The 24825-nt window shown below is 38.9% G+C and overlaps 1 protein-coding gene across 1 annotated transcript in view; it reads right to left on the reverse strand.

The window, feature by feature from the left end:
- Positions 1-16153: 16153 nt before the first annotated feature.
- Positions 16154-24825, reverse strand: part of doc2b.L (double C2-like domains, beta L homeolog) — a 244718-nt gene continuing 236046 nt past the window's right edge. Inside the window, exons 7-9 of the mRNA XM_018246910.2 lie at positions 19664-19745; positions 18668-18764; positions 16154-17138 (exon numbers count right to left, since the gene is read on the reverse strand). Of these exons, the coding sequence (XP_018102399.1) occupies positions 17002-17138; positions 18668-18764; positions 19664-19745 (316 nt within the window). The 3' untranslated portion in view covers positions 16154-17001. The remainder of the gene's footprint in view (positions 17139-18667; positions 18765-19663; positions 19746-24825) is intronic.

Here is a 24825-nt window from a genome sequence, read left to right on the forward strand (position 1 = left end):
TAGTTCAGCAAAAATCAATTCTCCCTACATACAGTACATACACCAACTCATAAATATACAAAGGAATTACAACAAGTTATCAGTAGTCTCTCCCCCCCAACAGACACACTTAATGGACTTGATACCAGTGAACCCCAGAATTGGTACCTTTTTCATGTTACCCAAAATACATAAGGAAGGAAACCCAGGGAGAGCCATCATCTCTGGTATTGGAACAGTAACTGAGGGCATATCTGGCTGGGTAGAAAACATCCTGAAGCCAATTGTAAGAAAAAGACCCAGCTTTATACAATATACCACTGACCTTTTAAACAAACTGGCCAAAAAAGGTCCACTTCCAGAGGGCTCCATCCTAGCTACCATTGATGTGGAGTTTCTGTATACCAACATCCCACATGAAGACGGTATTGCAGCCTGCCAGCACTTCCTAGAAAAAAATCATATGCCCACAGTACCAACTTCTACAACTGATCATATTTATACTTACACACAACTACTTCTCATTAGGGGATGCCATATACCTCCAACTGTGCTATGGGAAGCAAAATGGCACCTCAGTATGCCAATCTGTTTATGGCCCAGTTAGTGGAAAATGTTCTAGCTTCCTGCAACACCAGGCCCTTGACCTATATAGGATATATAGATGACATACTTATAATATGGACAGCATCAGAAAAATAACTATTGGCATTCCACCAAAGATTTAACCAATTCCACCCCACCATCAACCTTACCCTTAACCACTCTTACTCACACATCAACTTCATGGATACAACCATCTACATCAAAAATGGAACCATACAAACATCCCTATACCAAAAACAGGCTGTCCTGCATATCTTATGTGGGACAGTTTTCATCCCCATCACATAAAAAAATCAATTGTGTTTAGCCAGGTTCTGAGATACAACCGGATTTGCTCAAACCTTAATAAAAACAGAAATAAACATCTCCATTCCTTACATAAAACTTTTGTTAATCAGGGATACCATCCGCAGGTTATTGATGATCAAATCCACAGAGCAATTCAAATACCCAGAGACACAGTCTTGGATTATAAAGAAAAAACAGAAAACAACAGGGTACCTATTGTAGTTACCTACAACCCACAACTAGTGATGGGCGAATTTATTCGCCAGGCGCGAATTCGCGGCGAATTTGCGCGATTCGCCGCCAGCGAATAAATTCGCGAAAATTCGCTGCAAAAATTCTCCGGCGTCAAAAAATTTTTTTCTAAAAAACGGACGACGGCGCCAAAAACGGGCGCCGGCGTCAAAAACGAGACGCCGGCGCGATTTCGCAAATTTTTCGCCGTTTCGCGAATTTCTCGGCGAAGCGAAACGGCGGAAATTCGCCCATCACTACCCACAACTGAACATTATTAGAAAAATAGTCAGAGACCTGCAACCCATGCTCCATACAGATACCCTACTAAAACAAATATTCCCGGAACTACCTCTCTTGTCTTATAGACAACCACCTAATCTGAGGAAAATGATTGTCAGAAGTGCTCTTCCTAAAACAACTAAAGCAGGTACATTTCCCTGCAACAGAATCCTGCAGATACATCCTGTGCAAAGATCAAGTTGCTATACCAAATACACAAAAAGTCGACACCATTCTGGGCTATTCGTGTGCTTCATCCAATGTGGTATACATGATTACATGTACTTGGTGCTCTACAGGAGGCATATACATTGGTGAAACAGGACAAAAAGTGCGCACAAGGATAAACTATCACAGACATAAAATCAACACCAAATCATGTGATACACCTGTGGGGCAACACTTCTACAGTCATAATCACAGTCTTCAGGACATGCAGGTCTTAATTCTAAAAGGGAACTTTAAAACTGAACAGGAAAGGAAGATTTATGAATATAAATGTATGGAGTTATTTAACACATTAAAACAGGGCCTTAATTTAGGGTCAGGTTTCATGTCACACTATGTGACCTGACTGAATCCAGACTCCTGGACTATTTTCAACCCACCCTAATTAGTGGTGCTTGCGAAGCAAAGCATCACTACTGTTATCTTGCAAACTTATTAGTGGTGCTTGCGAAGCAAAGCATCACTACTGTTATCTTGCAAACTTATTTTTTAGTGGTGCTTGCGAAGCAAAGCATCACTACTGTTATCTTGCAAACTTATTTTTATTCTTCTTCCGTATGAAAGTTTGGCGCGTAACTAGTCCCGCACCGTTTGTCCTAGACCCATGAATGAGGTGTCAAATCGTGCGGCTTAATCGGGAATGGGGTGGTATGACTTTTCTAAGGGGTGGGTGGTTAATTGCCCCTTGCGGGGGCAATTAACCACCCCGAAAAGTCCCATAGATTAACATTGAGGCCAACTTTTGACGGATTCTAGCGCAGAGAGGGAATCTTGTAGAAACGTTAAATTTACCACATTTGAAGAGGTTTGCGACCTGTGTCAGATGATACCCCACACGAGGGTATAAGTTTTACCCCCGGGGCAGGAGAGGTCCCCAAATTTGCCCCATTGACTTATAATGGGGAATTTATCGAATAATTAGTTTGTCGCAGACCCATGAATGAGGTGTCAAACCGTTCAGTTTATTCGGGAATGGGGTGTTGTGACTTTTCTGTCCTATTTTGGGGACCCAAAAAAGTGAGCGGAGCCGCAAACAACCAATCAGATTTTCCCTATTGACTTCAATGAGAAAATGTAAACAGCTGTAATTCTCACAGTAATAAAGCCAGAGCTCCCAAACTTGGCACCGTGGGTCACTGGGTGACTGCAGCCAAAATTTACAAAAAGTGGGCGGAGTCTACAACAGCCAATCAAATTTCAGCCATTCAATTAAATAGGAAAATTTTAAACTGCTGCCGCTCTTAGACGGTTAATGGCAGCCTCCTCAAAGTTGGCACAGTTGGTCACTGGGGACTGGGATTAAAATTAAGAAAAGTGGGTGGAGCCAAAACCAACCAATCAGATTTCTTTGATTGGTTTTAATGGGAAAAATTAAGAAGGCTGCCATTCTCTCAGTATTGATGTCAGGGACCTTGAATATCACAAATGTGGTCGCTGGGGGTTTCCACTTCAAGTTTAGAAAAAGTGGGCGGAGCCACCAACAACCAATCAAATTTCATTCATTGATTTTCAATAGAAAAAAATAGAAATGCTGCCATTTTTACACATTAAATGACAGCATTCCCAAACTTTGGTATGTTAGTCACTGAGTGACTGTGGTTCACAATTAGGAAAAAAAGGGGCGGGGCAACAACAGCCAATCAGATTTGGGCCTGAGTTTTGCCACGGCAAGCACCACTCACATTTTCTTCAGGAAATGTACCTCTCTAGTTCATTGTATTATCTCTACATTTCATCTCTATCTATCTGTAATTTCCTAATTTATTGCCCATGAATACCTTTCACTGATCTAGCAGAATATATGCTGTGCCTTTCCAGCTTTCATTTGTATTTTGCCTGACGAAGGGGCCTTGGTGCTCGGAAAGCTTGCAATGTATTTTTATTGTTAGCCAATATTGGTATCACTTCTACAATACTTTTTGTATTTGTTTGTTTTTTTATTTTTTATTTATTGTTTTGCTATTGGCTAACATGGTACCACAGTTTTTGTTTTGTGCTTTACATACAGTTTGAACGGCTTTCTATACTTCCTATTCCCTGTTTTAGACCATTTCATTTAAATTGAAACTATATATCTGGAAAGAAAAAAATGATGTTATTCTTTTTTTTAAAACAGTCCTGATGCAAATATCTAAAGTATCTTCATTGGAATATACTCTTTTTCGGTATAAATGCTGTGACAGGTTGTTTAACTTTATAGATAGATATGACATTAATAGGGCAGGGGAAGAGGGGGTAGGAAAGAGAATGGACAGAAAAGAAGGGGGAGAATGGTTGAGATTTGGGGAGTTATTTATTAAAATTCAAATGTTAAAATCAAAAAGTTTTTTTCATTAGAAAACCGAAATTTTTAGAGGAAAAAAAACAATTTTTTTTCGAGATTTATTATACCTCAATGCTGCAAAAAGCCTGAATCTGAAAATCTCAGACCTGTCAAGGTCCTGTATAAGTCAATGGGAGAAGAATTGAAGTTTTGAAGTTTTCGTGGTCTGCTCTGGGTTTAACCAGAACATCCGACTTTTTTTTTTTTGGGCAAAAACTTGAAAAAATTTGGGGGGGAAAGCCTGAAAAATGCGAGCAATTTGGGAAAAAGCCTGCAAATTTTGAGCACTTGGTTTTCGCTTGATTTTATAGAGTTTTTCCACAATCTGATTATATGGAGTTTTTTTTTAATAAAGGGGAACTCTGGCTTCCAAACAAAAATTTAATAAAGAGGCCCACATAACACAGAAACCCCTAATATACCCATCAGAGTTACCTGTTTCTTCAAAAAGTATAAATAAATGCCATTTTATATGCTGAAATCCAACTATTTTTACAGTTCTTTTCTTTCTGCATCATTTGAAATCCTGGCAGGGAAGGATGGACTAAACTTCTCCACAGCTTACAGACAACATGCAGGAACTACATAACCCACAATGCATTGCACTGCGATGTACTGTTCCCTATTGAAATCACGTGTGCAGGGAATTGTGTGGGGTTTGGAGGATGCAGGCTGAGGACAGATGGCTGTTGATACAAAGTAACAGTACTCAGCCAACTCAGCAAAGTAGTCAGACAGATCAGCAGGAGAGCAGGGGGCTAGGCTTAGGGAACTGTTCCAAACCATTAAAAATCATAAAAAGTCTGCATATTTTTGAATAGATATATAAAGCAAAGTTGCTTGAAATTATCTTTACTTTTCAAAAAGCTTAAGTTATGTTTGTGTGGAGTTCCCCTTTAATGAATACGCTTAAATTGGGCATGGGCGTTAGGTTGTGTATTTTTTAGATAAATTCTGATTTTATTATATAATCCCCTTGGTGTCCTTATACTGCAGCTTAAAGTGTATGTAGTTGGCCGTGTCTGTATAGCCAGATGCCCCATACCTTTTCAGATTTGCTCATATTGTTGTTCAGTAATGCTTCAAGTTTCTCCATTTATACAGTCCGCCAAAGTTGGCTTTTGATTTCCTGTTCTGTCGGAAGCATCATATTCCATTTTTTTGCAATTAGACATCTAGTTATGAAACATAAATGTACACAGGATCTATTGCTGTCTGTTGGTGGCCAGAGACTTGTCTATGTGTGTGAATATGTCTGACCATAATTGTTTAATCGTAGGGCAGTTGCACTTTTTCTCTTTTATCTGTGTGTTAATGAAGGATGTCTTCAGATTTGTGTACCTGTTTTCCCATTTATCTTTAAGAGTTTAATTCATGGTGGGGGCTCAATAGATGGGGCCTTTTGTTGGGGGGAGTTAGTAATCCTTTAATACTAATCCTCCCTGTGTGTATTGTATGTTGTAAGATTGTTCAGCGCTGCACATCTTTGTAGCACTTTAATAAAGTTATACAGACATACATATTGGTTAAGCTGTAGCACATTGTCTGTCTGTGTTATCCTCTGCAGTCTGTCTGTATATTTTGTATTATTCATTCATTTTTCATTTCTTGTAATTTATATAGGTCTGACACATTGTGGGATTGCACTACTGAAGAGGGATTCAGGTTATTGTTATTCTCCCTGATCTATTTCTGCTGTTGGAAAACCTGAACACATCCTTTTAGAAACCTTTCACCCTCTTCTATGAATATGATCCATCTGTGAGTATTAACCCTGTGGAGCTTTACACAATAACGCCTATTTTGTTTTTCAAGAATCTCTGGTGTCCTCCATTTTATTTTACTTAACACGAGAGGTGTAGTTAAACAACACCTCCCCGTCACCCTTGCATTAGCGAAGGCCCAGATTACAAGATGGACAAAGCCTGTGTTAGCCAAGATAGGGTTACATTTAGTTGCAAAATCATACCACTTTAGTGCATTGTGTTTTTTAAGGGGTTTGCAGAGTATTTTATAACTTAATAACGTGCAAAAACCAAACACGCATGAGAGCACCACCGCACACATAGGGGCAGATTTATCAAGGGTCGATTTTCGAATTGAAAAAACTTCGAAATTCGAATTCAAAAATACCAACCGAAATTAAGTCGAAGGTTTTTTTTGGGTCGAATAGGTCCGTATTCGGGCGAATTCGAAACATACAAATTGCAGGAATAGCACATTTGATCGAATTCGATTCAAATTTTTTTCAATTTTTGAAATTCCATCAATTGACTCCAAATACGTTCTAGGAGGTCCCCCATAGGCTAAAACAGCAATTCGGCAGGTTTTAGATGGCGAATGGTTGAAGTCGAATTTTTAAAGAGAAAGTACATGATAAATTTCGATTTTTTTCAAATTTGAATCGAATTTGGAATATATTCGGAGTACACAAAAAATAGCTCGAAATTCGAATTTTTTTCAATCGAAAATTAACCTTGACCTTTGATAAATCTGCCCCAAAGAGTTATTCATGAATGTGTCTTTTTGGAATCTGCAACTTTGGTTGCTGTGATATCGCTCTCTATATAAAGTTCCAATACACTTCTGTGACCTGGAATCTTATGGGAAAAGAACAGTACCTTTTTAGAAATACTAACCAGGTATATTTGAACAATGAATCTCTTAAACATGAGCATACCAATGTTTTTCTTAGCAAGAAATGAATGTTTTAGGGTTCTGGGTGATGGGCCCTCGATATCAGGGTTTCTGGTGGGTCTTGGTGCCCCAGTCTGATACTGATTGGGGGTTGGGGGTGCAACTGCTAAGTTTGCCTTGGGTGCAAAAACATCTTGTTGCAGCACTGGGTACCAGGCACTCCCTAGCATACATGTCATTCGCTGCTATTTATGGATATGTTTTATTGTAAATAATGATGAGGGATTGACTGATAGACAAGCAAAAAGTAATCTTTATTTAATGAATACATTAATTTTGTTTGTCATGTTTATAAATGTTTTTAACAAACCAGACAAAAAAATTACACGTCCAGGGCAGATAATACTGTGATACAAAAGTCTGTAGGATGCAGTGCTGACACATGTCTGCAGCCTCCACATTGTAGCAAAACATTAGTATCAAACATTTAACAAGTCATTGCATAACAACAAAACTCTGCATGCATTGTTTATGTACACTCTAAAAAAAGGCTCCAGTAGAAAGTGGAAAAAAACCCTCTTAAATGATCCCCTCTTTTTATTCACCTGCGTCACTTTTTCAGGAACGGCTGACCTTCAATGTTCAAGTAAAATGTACCCATACTTTCAAAAAATGCTACGCTTACAGCGATACTGACACGTTCCTATAAAAATCATAGGAACGTGTCCATATCAAGGACGTGCTGCACGCTGAATATTTTCCTCTAAACAGTGCCGAGCCAGCCCAGTCAGGTGCCCCAGGCAGCCTGGCCGGTACAAACGCCCAACAATGGCTAGGGACCTCGCACACATGCGCAACACCCCCTGATTGGAAAAAAAATATGCGGCGCAAAAATAAGGACTGGACAAGCGGGGCAGAGGGACAATCAGGGACCGGACTAGGGGGTAGGAGAGGCAGAGAAGTTGCCTGCCTGGCGCCCCCCAGCTTTGCGCCCTAGGCAGGTGCCTACTCTGCCTACCCCTAGTTCCGGCGCTGCCTCTAAAAGCCCTCCAAAGCCGCCCCCAGCCCCGCAAACCTTTGTGAAGCCGACCCTCTGACACTGCTAATGTTTCTTCTGAGTTGTTTCCGTCACGCTGGGGAAGGATTGCTCTGCCCCCAGCCCTGCGTGACTGAAACACCCACAGAATATCCATTAGCAGAGGGTTGGCTTCTAGTGATGTGCAGGTCGGGCTTTTCCCGGCCCGCACCTGCCCTCCGTCCACCCACGCCCGCCCGCTGATGATGTCACATAAGGGGTGGGGCGAGAGGCGCACGTCTATAAAAACTCAACCCGGAGGTCGGAAGCCGGTCGCGGGCAGGGAGAGCAGTAAGAAGAGCTCAACCCACTACCCGGAAATGAGTGTGCGATCCATGGGTCCCACGGTTATCGGTTTGGCCTGCACATCACTATTGGCTTCAAGAAGGTTAGCTGGGCTGGGGGTGGCTTTGGGGGGCTTTTAGAGGAAACTATTCAGTATGCAGCACCTCTTTGATATATACACGTTCCTATGATTTTTATAGGAACGTGTCAGTAAAAGGAGAACCAAAACCTTAATTATAAAAAACCCTACCCCCTACCCTACATAGACCCCCCTCCCTGTTCCCCCCCAGCCTAGCTGTTACCCCTGGTAAATGTCCCTAACTTTTTACTTACCCCTCGGTGCAGATTCAGGGCATCGGAGTTCACAGGCTCCATCTTCTTCTCTTCGCTAATCTTCGGGTCTTTTTCTGGCGCTTCGGCAATTTCCGTGGCTTTCGGCGCATGAGCAGTTATTAAAAACCTGAAGACTGCTGCAACTGCACATGCGCTGATACGGCACTTACTTCCCGAAGAAGACCGTAGAGAAGAAGATGGCACCATGAACCCTGATGCCCTGAATCTGCGCCGAGTTAGGGGCATTTAGCAGGGGTAACAGCTAGTTTGGGGGGGGGAGCAGGCAGGGGATCTATGTAGGGTAGGGGGGTAGGGTTTTTTTAAATTAAGGGTTTAGTTCACCTTTAAGGAAGGCTTCAGCAGCCATTTTCCGGTTTCTTGAATTATGTGCACTGATGGGCACTTCTTCCTGAATTAGTGGATTAAAAGACCCTTCATATTGGAAGGTTCAGGTGAAAAAAAATATATAGCAGCGAAGCAAACATTGTTTATATATATTCTTCCAGCTTATATGACTTACCTAAGGCCTGCGAATACGCAGCAAAGAAGCCAAGGCGGAAGTATAGGAACAACAAGGTTTTACCATGCACTTCATATCGTGCCGCAAGATCATTTGATGTGGAAAAAGAGCTCTAAGTAGCGTCATTGGTGTCTTACAAAAGCATTTTCTTTTTTCTGTTGATATGATGTCTGGAATTACTGTAAACATCAGACCCCATTAAAGACAGACAAATAAGTAACAAAGGATTATTTATATTTTTACGAAGCACACCAGAGCTTTGCATTCAGTAAGTCATGCATATTCTCAGTAGGTACCACAAATATTACAAATTATTCATTATGACTCAACAAAACGTTTTTTTCCCCAGCGCATAAGATATTTCTCGCCACCGTTACCGTAGGATATATCAAAAGCGTGTATTTCTCTTAATTGAAACAAAGAAATACGATTGATATAACTATAGCGATCTAATGCAAAACTAGCCATTCTCTTATATTCCAAAGGACACTGTCACCGCTTTTGAAAATACTTTTTTAAAATTCTGTACAAAAAATGTATCGTCCATTGTTGTTTTTCATCCGTTGGAAATCTTTTTTTGTTTATAAAGCACATGTGAAACAGGCAACACAGTTGCTATTTGTGCACAGGAACATCACCGCTTGTGGTCCTAAGTGTATTGCACTCTTTCATTGAATTCTATGGAGAACATTGGTGTGGTGGCTTCAGCATGTGGGTATCATCGGATATTCTTTGACACAGTGCTCTCACTTCATTATGGAGTATTAGTGAGTTGACATATGAATATAAAAACCTGTTTCATGGCACAGAGAGGGAACATGCTTCCATGAAACATCTGCTACACAAAGCCATGCCTGATATATTGTGTGCACAAGATGGATCAATAAAGACTGCAAAACCAAATTTCCCATTCACAAGTTACATTATTGGTGTCTCCTTCACAGTGAGGCAACTCATATCCAGTGTTGTGGGATACAGAATAAAAGGAAATGATGCTAAAGATGGGTAGGGCCTAGTTCCATTATCAGATGGAGGAACTTAAATCTAAACCTGTACTTAAAAATGCTTTTAAATAATTTGAGCACTGCTATGTCTGACATCAATAGAGGGTGGTAAGAATGATGTATGTACAGGTATAGGATCCACTATCCGGAAACCAGTTATCCAGAAAGCTCCGAATTACGGAAAGGCCGTCTCTTAAAGATGATTTCCTTTTTCTCTGTATTATTAAAAGAGTTACTTGTACTTGATCCCAAATAAGATATAATTAATCCTTATTGGAGGCAAAACCAGCCTATTGGGTGTATTTAATGTTTACATGATGAAGATACAAATTACAGAAAGATCCAGGAAACACCAGGTCCCGAGCTTTTTTCCATAACTGTACCGACATGCATTTAACATATAACATTCATTTAAGTGGGTTAACAGAGACTTAACTAGAGGGGGGCGGGCCCTGGTGCGGGACGTGCAGCCGGACCCCGCCCCCTCCGTACGGCCGGAAACGGCCACATTAGAACAGAGTGGCGCGAGCTGCCGGGGGGCCCTGAGGGGGTGCGGGCCCTGGCCCAATCGCACCCCCTGCTCCCCCGGTAGTTACGCCACTGTGGGTTAAGTAGCAGATGTGAATACATCACTTTAAACTAGTTTAGGACTGACACTGCCTTGACAGGGGGCATCATCTTATGCATGTTTCTCCAATCAATGTGATTAGTTGTGTCTCTTTTTCCACTTTTCCCCTCTCTGCTTAAATGGTTGGTAATTCACTTTTCTCTTTACATGTATTTACATGTATTCCAGAAGTGCTGAGAAAGTTGAAATTGTATATATATATATATGGACCCATGGAGGGTTTGCACTGCTTACACTCTTGTTATTTTTTTTCCCTGAGGAAGATCACTATGATGTGATCGAAACGTTGGAATTTCTTTTGTTTTTCTATTAAAATCAGTTCCTCTAACTAAGCCTGCAGAGTGCGGTATTTTTTTGCTTATATATATATATATATATATATATATATATATATATATATATATATATATATATATATATATATATATATATATATATATATATATATATATATAATATGATAAGATGTTTATCATATTATACTATATCACTATATACCCGGAACCCGGAAAAAATAAGCATGACATAAAACTCAAATGAAATGAAAATAAAAAAAGTTTGCACTCATTGTGATGTGACAGAAGAATTTCCACTAAAACCTTACATTATACTCGGCAATTTGATGTAAAGAATGTACACACTGCACCAGAGAGAAAAGGATTCAGATTGCATGCAGAATTTTTTCACTAAGCTTACTCTTTCATATTTTTTTAATAACCCAAGGATGTGGTCATGGCATGAAAAATTTGATCACTAATCACAAGTCTTAATAATTTTATATATAAACGTTAAAAAAAAAAAAACCCAACCATTCTATGAGGGGGCACATTTACTAAGCTCGAGTGAAGGATTCAAATGAATATACTTCGAATTTCGAAGTATTTTTTGGGTACTTCGAGCATCGAATAGGCTACTACGACCTTCGACTTCGATTCGAACTAAAAATCGTTAGACTATTCGACCGTCGAAGTACTGTCTCTTTAAAAAAACTACATACTTCGGCAGTTTAAACCTACCGAGGTACAATGTTAGCCTATGGGGACCTACCCCAGCACTTTTCTTACATTTTTTTTATCAAAGAAAAATCCTTCGATTGATTGCTAAAAATCGTTCGATTCGAAGGATTTTATCGTTCGATCGAATGATTTTTACTTCTTTTTATTTGAATTCGAAGGATTTAACTTCGAGGGTTTATTAACCCTCGAAATTCGACCCTTGATAAATGTGCCTCGAGGTGTAACTGTGTGAATGAAATGATAATAGCCATGCCACATACAGATGGAGGAAAAAAGGTTTTCTTTTTGACTTCTTTAGATGAGAGCACTTCAGCTGTATAGTTTGCAATTCAGGTGCTCTCACCTGTCTTTAAGGGATGCAGGGTCGGACTGGGGGGCCCGGGGCCCACCGGGACTAATGTCCAGGGCCCCCTCCGACCCCCCCTGCCTTCCTACTATGACGCGCCGAGCATGATTGCACTAAGGCGCTGCTCGGCGCGCCTGCGTGTAGGCGCCGTTCCTCAGTTAAAGGTGCCGCGCGCATGCGCAAATGGCGCTGCGCGGCACGTATAAAAAACTGTTTTTTCTTTTAAGGACGATCGGGACGGGGGACTGGCCCGGCGGGGGCCCATTAGGGGTCGGGGCCCACCGGGTTTTTTCCCGGTATCCCGCCGGGCCAGTCCGACACTGAAGGGATGCACCAAATCCAGGCCATGGTTAGGAATTTGGATGGTTTCTATTACAGGCATAGGATCGGTTATCCAGAAACTTGTTATACAGAAAGCTCCAAATTACAGGATGACCATCTCACATATTTTAAAGAAATAATTTAAATTTTAAGACATGATTTGCTTTTTCTTTGTAATAATAAAACAGTACATTTTATGCGATCCCAATTAAAATATAATTAATCCTTATTGGAGCCAAAACATTGTCAGAAATGATTTGCCTTCTGACTCTTTGCAGCTTTCAAATGGGCGTCGCTAACTCCCTTCTAACAAACAAATGCTCTGTAAGGCTACAACTGTATTGTTATTGTTTATTACTGATCCTTCTATTCAGGCCTCTCCTATTCATATCCCAGTCTCTTATTCAAATCAATGCATTGTTGCTAGGGTAATTTGGACCCTAGTTACCAGATTGGTTAAGATGCAAATTGAAGAGCTTCTGAATAAAAGGCCAAATAACTCAACAACCTTCAATAATAGAAAATGAAAACAAATTGCAAATTGTCTCAAAATATCACTTTCTATATCATACTAAAAGTTATCTCAAAGTTGAACAACCCCTTTAATGTTTAAATTATTTTTAGCAGACTTAAGGTAAGAAGATCCAAATTACAGAAAGACCCCTTATCTGGAAAACCCTAGGTCCCGAGCTTTCTGGATAATAGGTCCCATACCTGTATTTTTTAAAGGATTCAGATTGAAAAGCTGAACCAAATCTGAACCCATAAAAGGTTCACATAAAAGGTTCTGTACAACTAAAGAGACATTTTTTTCGTTTTGATACAATGTATCTTTATTAAATTTGCATTAGCAAATTATGGTCGAATTCTTTTGTGGCGTATTTGGTATTCGGCTAAAAATACTGGATTCAATGCACCCTTACTGAATTCTGGAAACAGCTGGCTGAAAAATAGCAGAAATGTTTTTACGCCTTATAATTACACAGTTTAGAACCTAAAACAACCCCCTCACCTTATTATTAGAATTAGAAGCCAGCAATTGATTATTATTAGGGATGAACCGAATCCAGGATTTGGTTCGGGATTCGGCCTTTTTCAGAAGGATTCAGATTCGGCCGAATCCTTCTGCCAGGCTGAACCGAATCCGAATCCTAATTTGAATACGCAAATTAGGGGTGGGAAGGGAAATCATGTGACTTTTTGTCACAAAACAAGGAAGTAAAAAATATTTACCCCTTCCCACCCTGAATTTACATATGCAAATTCGGTTCGGTATTCGGCCGGATCTTTCACCAAGGATTCAGGGGTTCGGCCGAATCCAAAATAGTGGATTCGGTGCATCCCTAATTATTATATTGACATTATACAGATTTTGAAAACATTAGATGCTATTCTAGCTTGGACTGGGGAATTCCAGTGGACTGGATAATCTCTTTAAAAAGATAGATAATAAATCAGCCCCTAAAGGCAGAGACACATGCTGCAATTTGGGAAGATTAGTAGCCCGGCGACAAATCTCCTCTTCTTTGGGACGACTAATCTCCCCGAACTGCCTCCCCTGCCTTTCCACCGGCTAGAATGAAAATCGCCGGCGGCATGGCGCTTTGAATTGCAGCATTTGTCTAAGTCTTCAGTGGCATTTCTTCCATGGACCTGCTCTGTATCAGTCTAACCATATCTATTTACACTGGTACTTATGTGACTTTTGGTATAGGATGTTTTGATAGGATGTTACAAAGCTACAAGATATTCCGCAATACTGTTAATAGCCCTTGGGTGGTTTGATTTTGCGTCCACTCCTGGATAATTACTGGATATTACTGGGTATTACTTTGTACACTGTGTCCTATATCATCTATCTCTTTTTGGGGCAGCTATCGTCAAGGTTTAACAGCCTGCATAACAATTGCTTAATGGTACTATCCAGATAATGTGGCAGTAATTTATAAATGATTCACTAGTGGGAACCAATTGTAATGCAACTATGCTTAGAAATAAAAAAAATATTGTTGAGAATAAAATGTTGTCGTAAGATTTGTTATTCAGTAAAAAAGAGAGGAATTGTTAATGGTCTGAATGCTTTTCGTACATCCCTGTATGGTGCAACATAGAAAAAAACAAAACATACATTCTATAGCTTAGAGACCTGAGTGTGTCTAATTGGCTGGGCCCATATCAAACTTGCAGAAGCCAACTCACATTTTTACCTGCTATGGTATTCCAACATTTGTTGTACATGGAAATGTTCAGTCGGTGAGTGTTGGCCTTTTGTTACTGTAATCTCTTACCCTGGGCCTGCACTACTCTGCACTATGAAAACACACTGACCCAGGCTAGTTTTCATCAGGATAGGCTGCCTCCATTTTTCCCTAATTACTTGGGCACACACCATGCCAAAGTCTGACCATGGCATATGCGCAGTAATAAATGTTTCTGACTGTACTGCACATGTGCCAAGTCTAAAGACAAACAAGGGTTGCCTGAGAAGGTTGGGAAATATGGCAGTGGCCCACTATAATGAAAACATCCCCAGGCCAGTTAAGTGATTAATGCCACTAGGGAAGGGATGATAAACAAATTGGAACCCTTGTCATTTCACCTTGTCACTGGCCATTCAATGTAACTGATTTATCTAATTGTTTAAAAGAATCTGAAAGGACCACAGCGAAAGCATGTCAACCAGTTCTCTACTTTTCAGCTGAATGTTACATAGTTATAAACTGAGCTGGACTCTCCAAAGCCAAAAACATATCTAATGTGGATACTATGCATAACTTAGCCTTTCTTAACAAAATGTTTAGGTATGGTATGTATGACTTGAGTGAAAATATAGTCATCAAACAATATTTGAGAATAAGCATGTGGACCAATCACAGGGAAATTATTTCTACAGAGAATTCAAGAGTATCTCCTTGTTTTCCTGTAATCCAGTAACCCATAGGTCTACAGGCTTGACCGTTCTATTGCAGTTAGAATAAGTGCTAGCTGATGATTGGTTGTTATATATAATTGTACCTGGGCATTATTTTCCCTATGTTACTGCATACCAATGAAGCAAGCTTTTTCATTGCATTTGGCAGACGACACATGGTGCGCCAAGAACATTTGGGCAGTACCTTTACATCCAGTGCCTTTTGCATCAATGAAGTTACACTATTTTTTGGGTATGATACAGTCATTTGTTTTAAAAATACAGTTTGTATTGTGACCCTTCAACAGGCCACTGTTGGGTGTTTGATTTGAAGTCTTGTAGAAAGGAATATGGAACTGTTTAAACAGTCACATGCATCTTAAAAAATGCCCCCAGCACAGACAACTGTGTAATGCCCTTGGTCCAATAAAGGCCGTTTTATTCATGAAACAGTGGGTGCTGGACTAACTTTCTTCGCTAATATTGCCAGTGGAAGGTGGCCACTTGAGGACGTGCACCCAGCCAAAGAAGTGAGTTGCAGTTGTGCTGACTACTAATCTGCCCAGCACAGACAACATCATATATATTTGTTACACCGGCTAGTGGTGTTTCTCAGCTGACTTCAAGCAAAAGCTGATTATATATGGCTAGGTTATCATCTTACCCCTTGGCAGCAGCATCCCTGTGTATTATGATAATGTAAAATATGATATAATACGTCAGCTCAGAGTTCCATGACCTGTATAAAAGTGCTTGTGAGTTGTGACTTATAATATACTCATATTTTACAACAGGGTACAATTTTATATATAATGAATATATTATTGTGGCTGCGACATTTGTTCTAATTATTTGTCTTAGAGCATAATTACCATTCCCATCTCCCAAACCTGCCCTTAGTTTAATGATATGTTTTCCATTTTGTGAGTCAGTATTTCATCCTCACCCTCTAAACCTGCCAATGTATAATTTATGTAGGCTTCAATACACTGTTCCTAATATTTCCTGGAATATTAAAGGGCTTGTTCACCTTTGATTTAACTTTTAGTATGTTGTAGAGATTGATATTCTGAGATGATTTGCCCTTGTTTGTGCTTTTTGAGTTATTTAGCTTTTTATTCAGCAGCTCTCCAGTTTGCAGTTGCAGCAATCTGGTTGCTAGGATTCACATTAGTCTTTCAAACATGCATTCATTTGAATAAACGACTGGAGTAGGAGAAGTCAGAAGAAGAAGGCAAAGAATTTAAAAACTATAAAAAAAGAAAACATGAAGGCCGATTGAAAAGTTACTTAGAATTAGCCATGCTATAACATACTAAGTTAACTAAAAGCTGAACCTCCCCCTTTAACAATCCACAAAGCTTGATTTCTTAAAAGTAACTAGGAAATGTGTTTGGTATTCTCTCATGTAGCAGAATCGAATAAATAGCAATTAATAGCAATGGGATGCTGAGCGGCAAGAAATGAGTAACTGTTGATTATATTTCAAATGGGATAACTCTTTTCATGGCATCTGCAGATACTACTACCTGCAAATAATGATGAAATTATAATATAATTAGCCCACAAGCTGTGTACAATAACATAGTCACAGGAGAAACTCCCATTGGAGCTGTTGCAGAGCCACAACTCCCAACATCACTGCTCCAGATAAGGGGACAATACATTCTCCTGATTGGTTACTCTGTGTTATTAGATCCAGACCTGCGGCCCCTGCACTGTGTTAAAGAGAGTTGGCTGTGCAACAGAAATAGCTTTTGCCATCTTGCTGAAAAACCACCATATATAGAACATTCATTTATACGAAAGAAACACAAATTAGAATCCTGTAAGATGAAGGTTCTCTGCATTAGTGCCCCAGCTGGAACAACATCAGGTAAATGGACATCTTTCATCCTCTCAGAAAAACTGTAAACTGTGGCGAGGACCAAGGCATAGCGTGTGTCTTTCTAGCTGTGCTATCACAACACAGAGCGGGGAAACTCGGGTCAGTCACTCATGACAGATCCTGGGAGCTCATTCGTTAAAGTGTGCCAGCGTTCAATTTTCTTGTCTTTGTTTTTCAGGCAGTCAAACCAGTGTTTAAGTCGCTCTTCTTTTGCGTTGATTCCCAAAACAACTCCACCTTTAAAAATAGAAAACAAAGTTTCATAAAACTTTACCTAAGTAAATCTGATTGGCGCCTGTCTGTTAATAGCTCCCAGTTTCATATTTTGAAAGGAAAATATACAATTACTACACGTGGGGGCACATTTACTTAGTTCGAGTGAAGGAATAGAATAAAAAAAAAAACTTTGAATTTCGAATGATTTTTTTTGGCTACTTCGACCATCAAATTGGGTACTTCGACCTTCGACTACGAGTTCAACTTCGAATCGAACGATTCGAACTAAAAATCGTTTGACTATTCGACCATTCAATAGTCAAAGTACTGTCTCTTTAAAAAAAACTTCAACCCCCTACTTCGCCAAGTAAAACCTACCGAAGGTCCCCATCGTTCGAATTCGAAGGATTTAATCGCTTGATCAAACAATTTTTCATTTGATCGTTAGATTTTTCCTTTGATCATTCGACCGAACGAATTGCGGTAAATCCTTCGACTTCGATATTCGAAGTCGAAGGATTTAACTTCGACAGTCGAATATCGAGGGTTAATTAACCCTCGATATTCGACCCTAAGTAAATGTGCCCTGTGGTCTGGGGAAAAAGAATATTCTTAGGATGCATTGAAGCTATGACTTAATATGATGACTTAGGGAACTGTGGTTGGGCTTTTTGGGGCAAAACAAAATTTTTCAAGATTTATTAAAGCCCGATGCTGAAAAGCCCAAATCTGAAAGTCCACCATCTCAGACTTGCCAAGGTTGTGTATAAATCAATGGCAGAGGTCCCTATCCTATTTTGAAGTTTCTGTGGTCAGCGCTGGAATTAATGCACTGGAAAATCTGACCATTTCAGGCTTTTTTGGGCAAAAACCCGAAATTTTAGAGCCGGGAAAAAGCCTGAAAAAATAAATCAATGGGAAAACACCCCCCGAAAAAAACGTACAATTTGGGTTTTTGAACGATATTATCGACTTTTTACCGGAACCAATTAAATCAAGTTTTTTTAATAATAAATAAGGTAAAATCAGGTATGGGTTTGGTCTTGTTTTTTTTTTTTTAAATGAGATAAATTCGAATTTTAGTAAATAACCCACTGCAAGTCCAAAAGTGTTAATTATTAGTTGTTGAAAGAACATGGAGGGAAAGCAAATGTTATAATGTTGCAAGCTGAGTCTAGCTCGTCCTGTCATTGATTGGAGGTTTCCTTAATGCTTTGCCAATAAAACAACACATTGGTTTTTTTTTTTTTTTTAAATTTGCATTGCAAAGTTTTATTTGTCTTTGCAATACTATTTTTGCTATTCTCAAACTATGGGCCATTTAAACAGGATTAACTAGGTTGAAATGGTTTTTATGTTTTTCAAAATATAATGACTGGTCCCAAGGCATAGACAATCCTGTATCTGTACTCTCTCAGTGGAATGCCCACTTTACACATACATAATTCTCCAGACACAGCAAACAAGATAAAAATTCAGTAATGCTCCCAAGGAATGATTTTACTTTATGAATAAAACATGGAATGACACTGGGCTTCTCTTATACTTACCTATAAAATCATTAGATTTCCCAAGATCATAGTCCCAAACAGTGACTTCTAAGGTCTTTTTTGCAAGATCACTATGTTTTATTTCATAACAGAATTCCTGAAAAAGAAAGCAGTAACAGAGTGATACATTAGCTATTAATGCATGCTTAGTAAAGTGTTTCCTCTATATAGATCACACTGTTTGCTGGGGGACTTGATTTTAAATGCACTACAGACTTTGAATGCTAATAGGCAGTGTAGGACTCATGTTGATTGCTGGGCCTTGACATGGCACGTGAGCTTACATATTTTGGATAAAGTGTGGTACTGACACCTTATTTTTTTAATAATTATATTTGAAGGCTAACTGTGCACTGGCAATTTTTCTCTTTATTTTTGTCTATATAGGACTTACAAGATGGGAATTAAACATGGAATTATAAGAAAGAGACTGGTAACCAGCAGGGACATGAATTGCACCATTAAGGGTTTAATTTATCAAAGGTCAAGTTGTGTTTTCTCGAAAAAATTACGTTTTTTGAGGGTAGTTTCAGTAAAAACTCAAAATTTTCAGGTAAAAAAAAATAAAATGTTGAGGTCGGACTTTGATAAATAACCCCTTGGGCTCTTACTGAGGAGCAGTTGAAGCTGCGCTCCCCTGCGTTCCGTTTTTCTGTGTTCAGCCGCAAGGGAAGCGCAGGAATAGGCGCATGAAAAATGCAGCATGTTGCGTCTCAACCTGCGTTCGGCGCCTACACGCGCCTGTGTGAGTACAGCCCCATTGAAAAAAACCTAATGCGTCTATTCCTGCGCTCCCCTGCGGCTGAACGCAGAAAAACGGAACGCAGGGGAGCGCAGCTTCAACCGCTCGTCAGTAAGAGCCCTAAGAGTAGTACAAACGATGAAATGTTTTTGGAACAGTTCCATTTTAGGAACAGCCCTTGGGGGATTCCCTTTACTGATATATATATATATATATAGTATTTTTAATCAGCCTTAAAGCACTAATCACATTACCTCATTGAACTCTGGGTTTAATGTTTTCTTTTTCACAGCTGTCTTGTGTTTTGATTTCTTGTCTTCATCCGGTTTTAAGTATCTGTAGCACAGAGAGCAGATATTTAAATGACTAGTTTACTAATATTAGTGTTGTACTAATGTATTTAAAGTAGTCGTTAGCAAGAAACATTCCCAAGTTGCAGGCATACTTCATTATCTTACTGAGTTGACCTTACTCTTGCACAGACAGATTTTTCCAGGAACAGCACATTGGTTTAATTCATATACATTATAAAAAATCACCAATAAGTTATTATTCTGTATTCACTCGACTTACCAAACCAAAGAACATAAACATATGCAGAAGTCAGTATTTGTAATTAATCTATAGCACCGAATGTCATAAATATAAAATGAAATGCAGCATGCGCAAGAAAGAATTATATTCACATAAATGGGGGGCATACAATAATTTTTGTACCAAAAAAACACCTTCAAGCAGTTGAGTAAAAATGCACACTTTAAAAACTGTCTAATGAAGAATGTTACACTGTGAAATTCAAAGATGTTTCTCTATTTTTTTCCATTTACAATTTTTATTACTTTCTTCCAAAAGTGCCTTGCTCTGTCACCAGACAATTATATCTTTCTCTGTAACGTTCCCAGTGGACTGCACTTGCTGAGATCACAATCTGGTGCTTTAGATTGATATTTACAAGCAAATGACCTGTTGTTACTACATTGTCAGCTCTTTCATTCACAGTTATCTCTGATGATGCCTTCCCCTTAGTTTTCCATGCTAAAATCACTTTAAGCACTGATTATTATGAAACATAAGAAAGTGGAGCAGTCATAGAGCCCAGCAACTACCTCTGTCACATCCTCAATGGTTGCATCAGTTGCTGCTGAGAAATGTAGAAACGAATTAAGCAAAATATAACCATTGTGAGAAATACTCAAGCTACGGCAAGGTAACAAAGGGACTTCTCTGATAACATCAGATATGATTTTAGAAGGGTAGGGCAGACACTGTTAGCAACATTATCCCACCATTGAAGAATTAAGGAGTGTGGAGTCTGGCGCTCACAGCTGACCAGTAATATATGCTGAAGTGCACGTTACCTGCCATTTATTCCTACCTGCACTCAGCCCAAACTCACAGTGTACACACACCTGCTGGTTCCATGGGTTTAGGGACAGCCTGTGCATCTCTCTATCTGATCTGCTACTGGGTAATACCAATGGGAGGAAAGGAAATTCATTTTTAGAACAAGAAAACTATATTACAAAATTAATAAAGATGAAGAAACCAGAAAAAGACATTAGGGGTCATTATTGATCTTAGAGCAGGTGGTAATGAGCCTCTCTTCCCTTTTATTTCTGAAAACGGTCGAACTGGGAAAAGTGTTTGGTGAACTACTACAAAGTTTAGTGCTTCCTTGCATTGCTGCACACTGCTTCTTACCCCCTTAGCACACCATCATTTGTGACTATATGCTACTTGTGTAGTTTTGAGGACACAATACATGTAGTAGGGTGACTGTAGAACTTACTTTCTCCATGTGCCAATTGAAGGGTTACTTTCAGGAAGCAGAACAAAATACTCTTCTGTAGATTGCAAATCATGCTCAGTGGGTAGCCTCGCTATCTTTTCTTACACATTCGTTAAATTTGTAATGTTTCAGAAATAACCATATTTCTCCCATTATCTTTCAGTGATAGTAACCTGCATTCTAAGTGACACCTTTCCCAATCAGTGGAATCAGGAGGAATCAGAGTTGCTTTAATTAATTGCTAAATTCCCAGACCTCCCACCTGCATAGGATTAGACAAAGGATTGGCTGCAATGACATATTCCCTATGAAGAACCTATTGTATGGGGGTTATTTATCAAAGTCTGAATTTATCTCAATATTTTCTGGATTTTGACAATTTTTTTAAATTTTTCTATCAGATTTTCATGATTTTTTCAGGGTTTTTCGTCTGATGTTCCCGATTTCCAAGATTTTTTTCGGAATTTTCACTTGAAAACTCCTTCAGGGTATTGCACGAAACCCAGCGCACGTCAAAAAATCATTGGGACTTCTCCTATTGACTTATATGCAACCTCAACAGGTTTGAGATGCCGAATTTTCAGATTCGGACTTTTCCTCGGGTTTAATAAATTCCGAAAAATGTGTGATTTTTTAAAAGTCGGATTTTATAAAAAAATCATGATTTTTGCATTCGGAGTTTAGTAAATAACCCCCTATGTGTTTCTTTCATGCTATATTTTCTCAGCTATGTACACAAAACATTAGGAGTACAAGCTAAATATATAAAGGCCTTTTTTGCTAACTCCGTCCTGATAAGATGATACAGAATCATACAAGCCTTGAATATGTTTCCTTTACTTTTTTCACACTATCACACTATTTAAATGGCGAAAGTAACACAGAGAGTGCATCCTGATATTACATTTGTTTCCCTCTAGGTCTTGCTGGCATAAATATATTTTCTTACTTTAGCACAACAGTTCAGTAATTATTAGTGTCTCCTGTGCGGACACTGGAAACTTGCTTAATAAATGATATACATTTATCAGACCTATTATCCAGAATGCTCAGGACAATAGACAATGGATCTTTCCATAATTTGGATCTTCATGCCTTAAGTCTACTAGAAAATAATGTAAACATTAAATAAACAAAATAGGCTGGGTTTGCTTCCAATAACGATCAATTCTATCTTAGTTTGGATCAACTACAAAGTACTGTTTTATTATTACAGAGAAAAAGGAAATCATTTTTAAAAATGTGGATTATTTAATTATAATGAAGTCTATGGGAGACAGCCTTTCCGTAATTTGGATCTTTCTGGATAACGGGTTTCTGGATAACGGATCCAAGACCTGTACAAAAGAATCCTTTCTGGAATTGAGCTGCATCTGGCTGACACATACTGTTACTGGGTGTGTCTACTCTGACAAAGGTGTGCAAGTCACACAGCAAAGCTGTAATTCAATACTTGTTCATGGAGTAATATAGACAGCTGAAAGCTTCTTTTGAGATCAATTTAAACATCTTTGAAATGAATAAAACTTGTTCTTAAAATATATATGTATATGATGCCAAAATGCACAGTATAGATGTGGAAAGCATTGCTGTAATACCAATATATTGCCTCTAGAGGACAGCCAAGTTGCACACAATGGAGAACACAATCCATGTACACACAGCTATGGTCACTTGTGATGCTCACCAGAAGCAATTCCTCTGCACTGTTACAATGAGTCCTAGCAATGCTAACACTTTCACAAAGCTTTGGTTCTATCGGGACAGCATATATTTCAAATGCAATTAGATTTCCTTATCCTCTTGGTTTTTGTGATATATTTTAACATGGTGACAGTGTATTACATAGGTAGGGCTGGGGCAGTATATTCATGTCTGAAGTGCATGTGGCTGATTTGGAAAATAATAAAAGTAATGGTTATCATGACTATGAGAGACAAGCAGCAAATGCTATGTGAAGTTATCATTTGATAAAGGGACACTATAACTAGCATGTTTTAAACTCCCCAAAATAGAATTATTGCTATTAACATTGGTTATACTGCTTTAGATAAAGCACAGACTTTAGCCCATTATAACAATGCTGTTTGCATTCAGCAGAGCTGTATTGATAGTAAAACAGGCTCCAGACCTATACCCATTGGCATACATGGTGAGGACAGGGTGTAACGTGTGACAAACATGGTGGCTTTCCATTTGTACACTTTCCTGCCATCTGAAAATGAATCTGCAGATATACAAACTACTCTAATGATCACAGCCCCTAGTTATAGAATAGAAATGTTGTTCTTAGCCTTAGACTCTAATGATAGAGTGACCCATTTATCCACTATGCCACTGGGGATGGTTATTATTGTTAAAAGGTCACTGGATCCATTAGGCATGTTGGAGTCCAGAAAAATCACTAGGAGTTTCATGTCTGACCAGCAGGCCTCCAGTTGGACAGACAGAAAGAGACATAACTAGGGATGGGCGATTTTCTCCCTTTTTGCCAAAAAATGTGTGAATTTCCCACTAAAATTCGGGAATCCGTGAATAATTTGCAAAAAATTTGTGGAACTAGAAACTTGACGCCTGCATTAATTTTGACGCCAGCGTTAAAATGAATGGGCATCCCAATAGTGTAGACGCGTGACGATTTTGACGCAAGCTACTTTTTGGACACGCGCCCAAATGTTTTTGACGCCGATGAATTTTCGCAGGAGTTTCACAAATTTAGTCGACGGCGACGAAAATCGGAAATTCGCAGTGAATTCGCACCAGGCTAATTTATTTGCCCATCACTGTTACATAACCAGAATTTGTGAGCTCCAACAACATAATCCTTACACTCATCTGCCAATTTGCCAATATTCAGATGGACCAAATTTTGCTCCATCTGTATATGGAAATTGTGAATCGGACAGACAACCTACTTGGCCCTTGAGCCCTTAAACCCATCAATACTTTGCCCTGCATCCCTACTGTATGATATTTGACGATATTTGCTTTAAGTTGTGAAAGCTATTTCTCTACTTGTAGGTTTGATAGGCTGCTATTTAAGAAATAAACATGAGTTAATTTGTCTGCAGAGATCAATACAATGTTCAAGCAATGCTACAACTGACTATTTAATTAGAGTAGTTTATTTACCATTAATGTATTAGTCTATAGTACATCACATACAGTGAGCTGGGAAGCAGCCAGTCAACTCCCATTAGCAAGAGAGAGAACAGTGCTAGAGCTTTCTGTTGGACAGTCACACTGGTGATATATATATATCTATATATATCTATATCTATATATATCTATATCTATATCTATATCTATATCTATATATATATATATATATATATATATATATCTCAGCAAATAAATTATCAGATTTATATCAAATTTACTCCCATCCTCCTCAGCCTCTCTGCAGTTGGAGATGCGCCAGTCAATCTGCTGGAATTGTGATGTTAATTGGCCACATGTCACACTGCTGCAGATTGCTTTTCTCTGCTTCTTGATGGGCTTCCATTGATAACACCCTTTTTCTGTAGCCACTCTACAATGAATTTATTAAAAATCTTGCTTTCAGTTATTCTTAAATGATCTGTTGCATTCTAAGGATAATTTGCTGAAATTATCATCCCACAGACA

The sequence above is a fragment of the Xenopus laevis genome, chromosome 2L, assembly GCF_017654675.1.
Source record: "Xenopus laevis strain J_2021 chromosome 2L, Xenopus_laevis_v10.1, whole genome shotgun sequence".
In the NCBI taxonomy this organism is placed as follows: Eukaryota; Metazoa; Chordata; class Amphibia; order Anura; family Pipidae; genus Xenopus; species Xenopus laevis.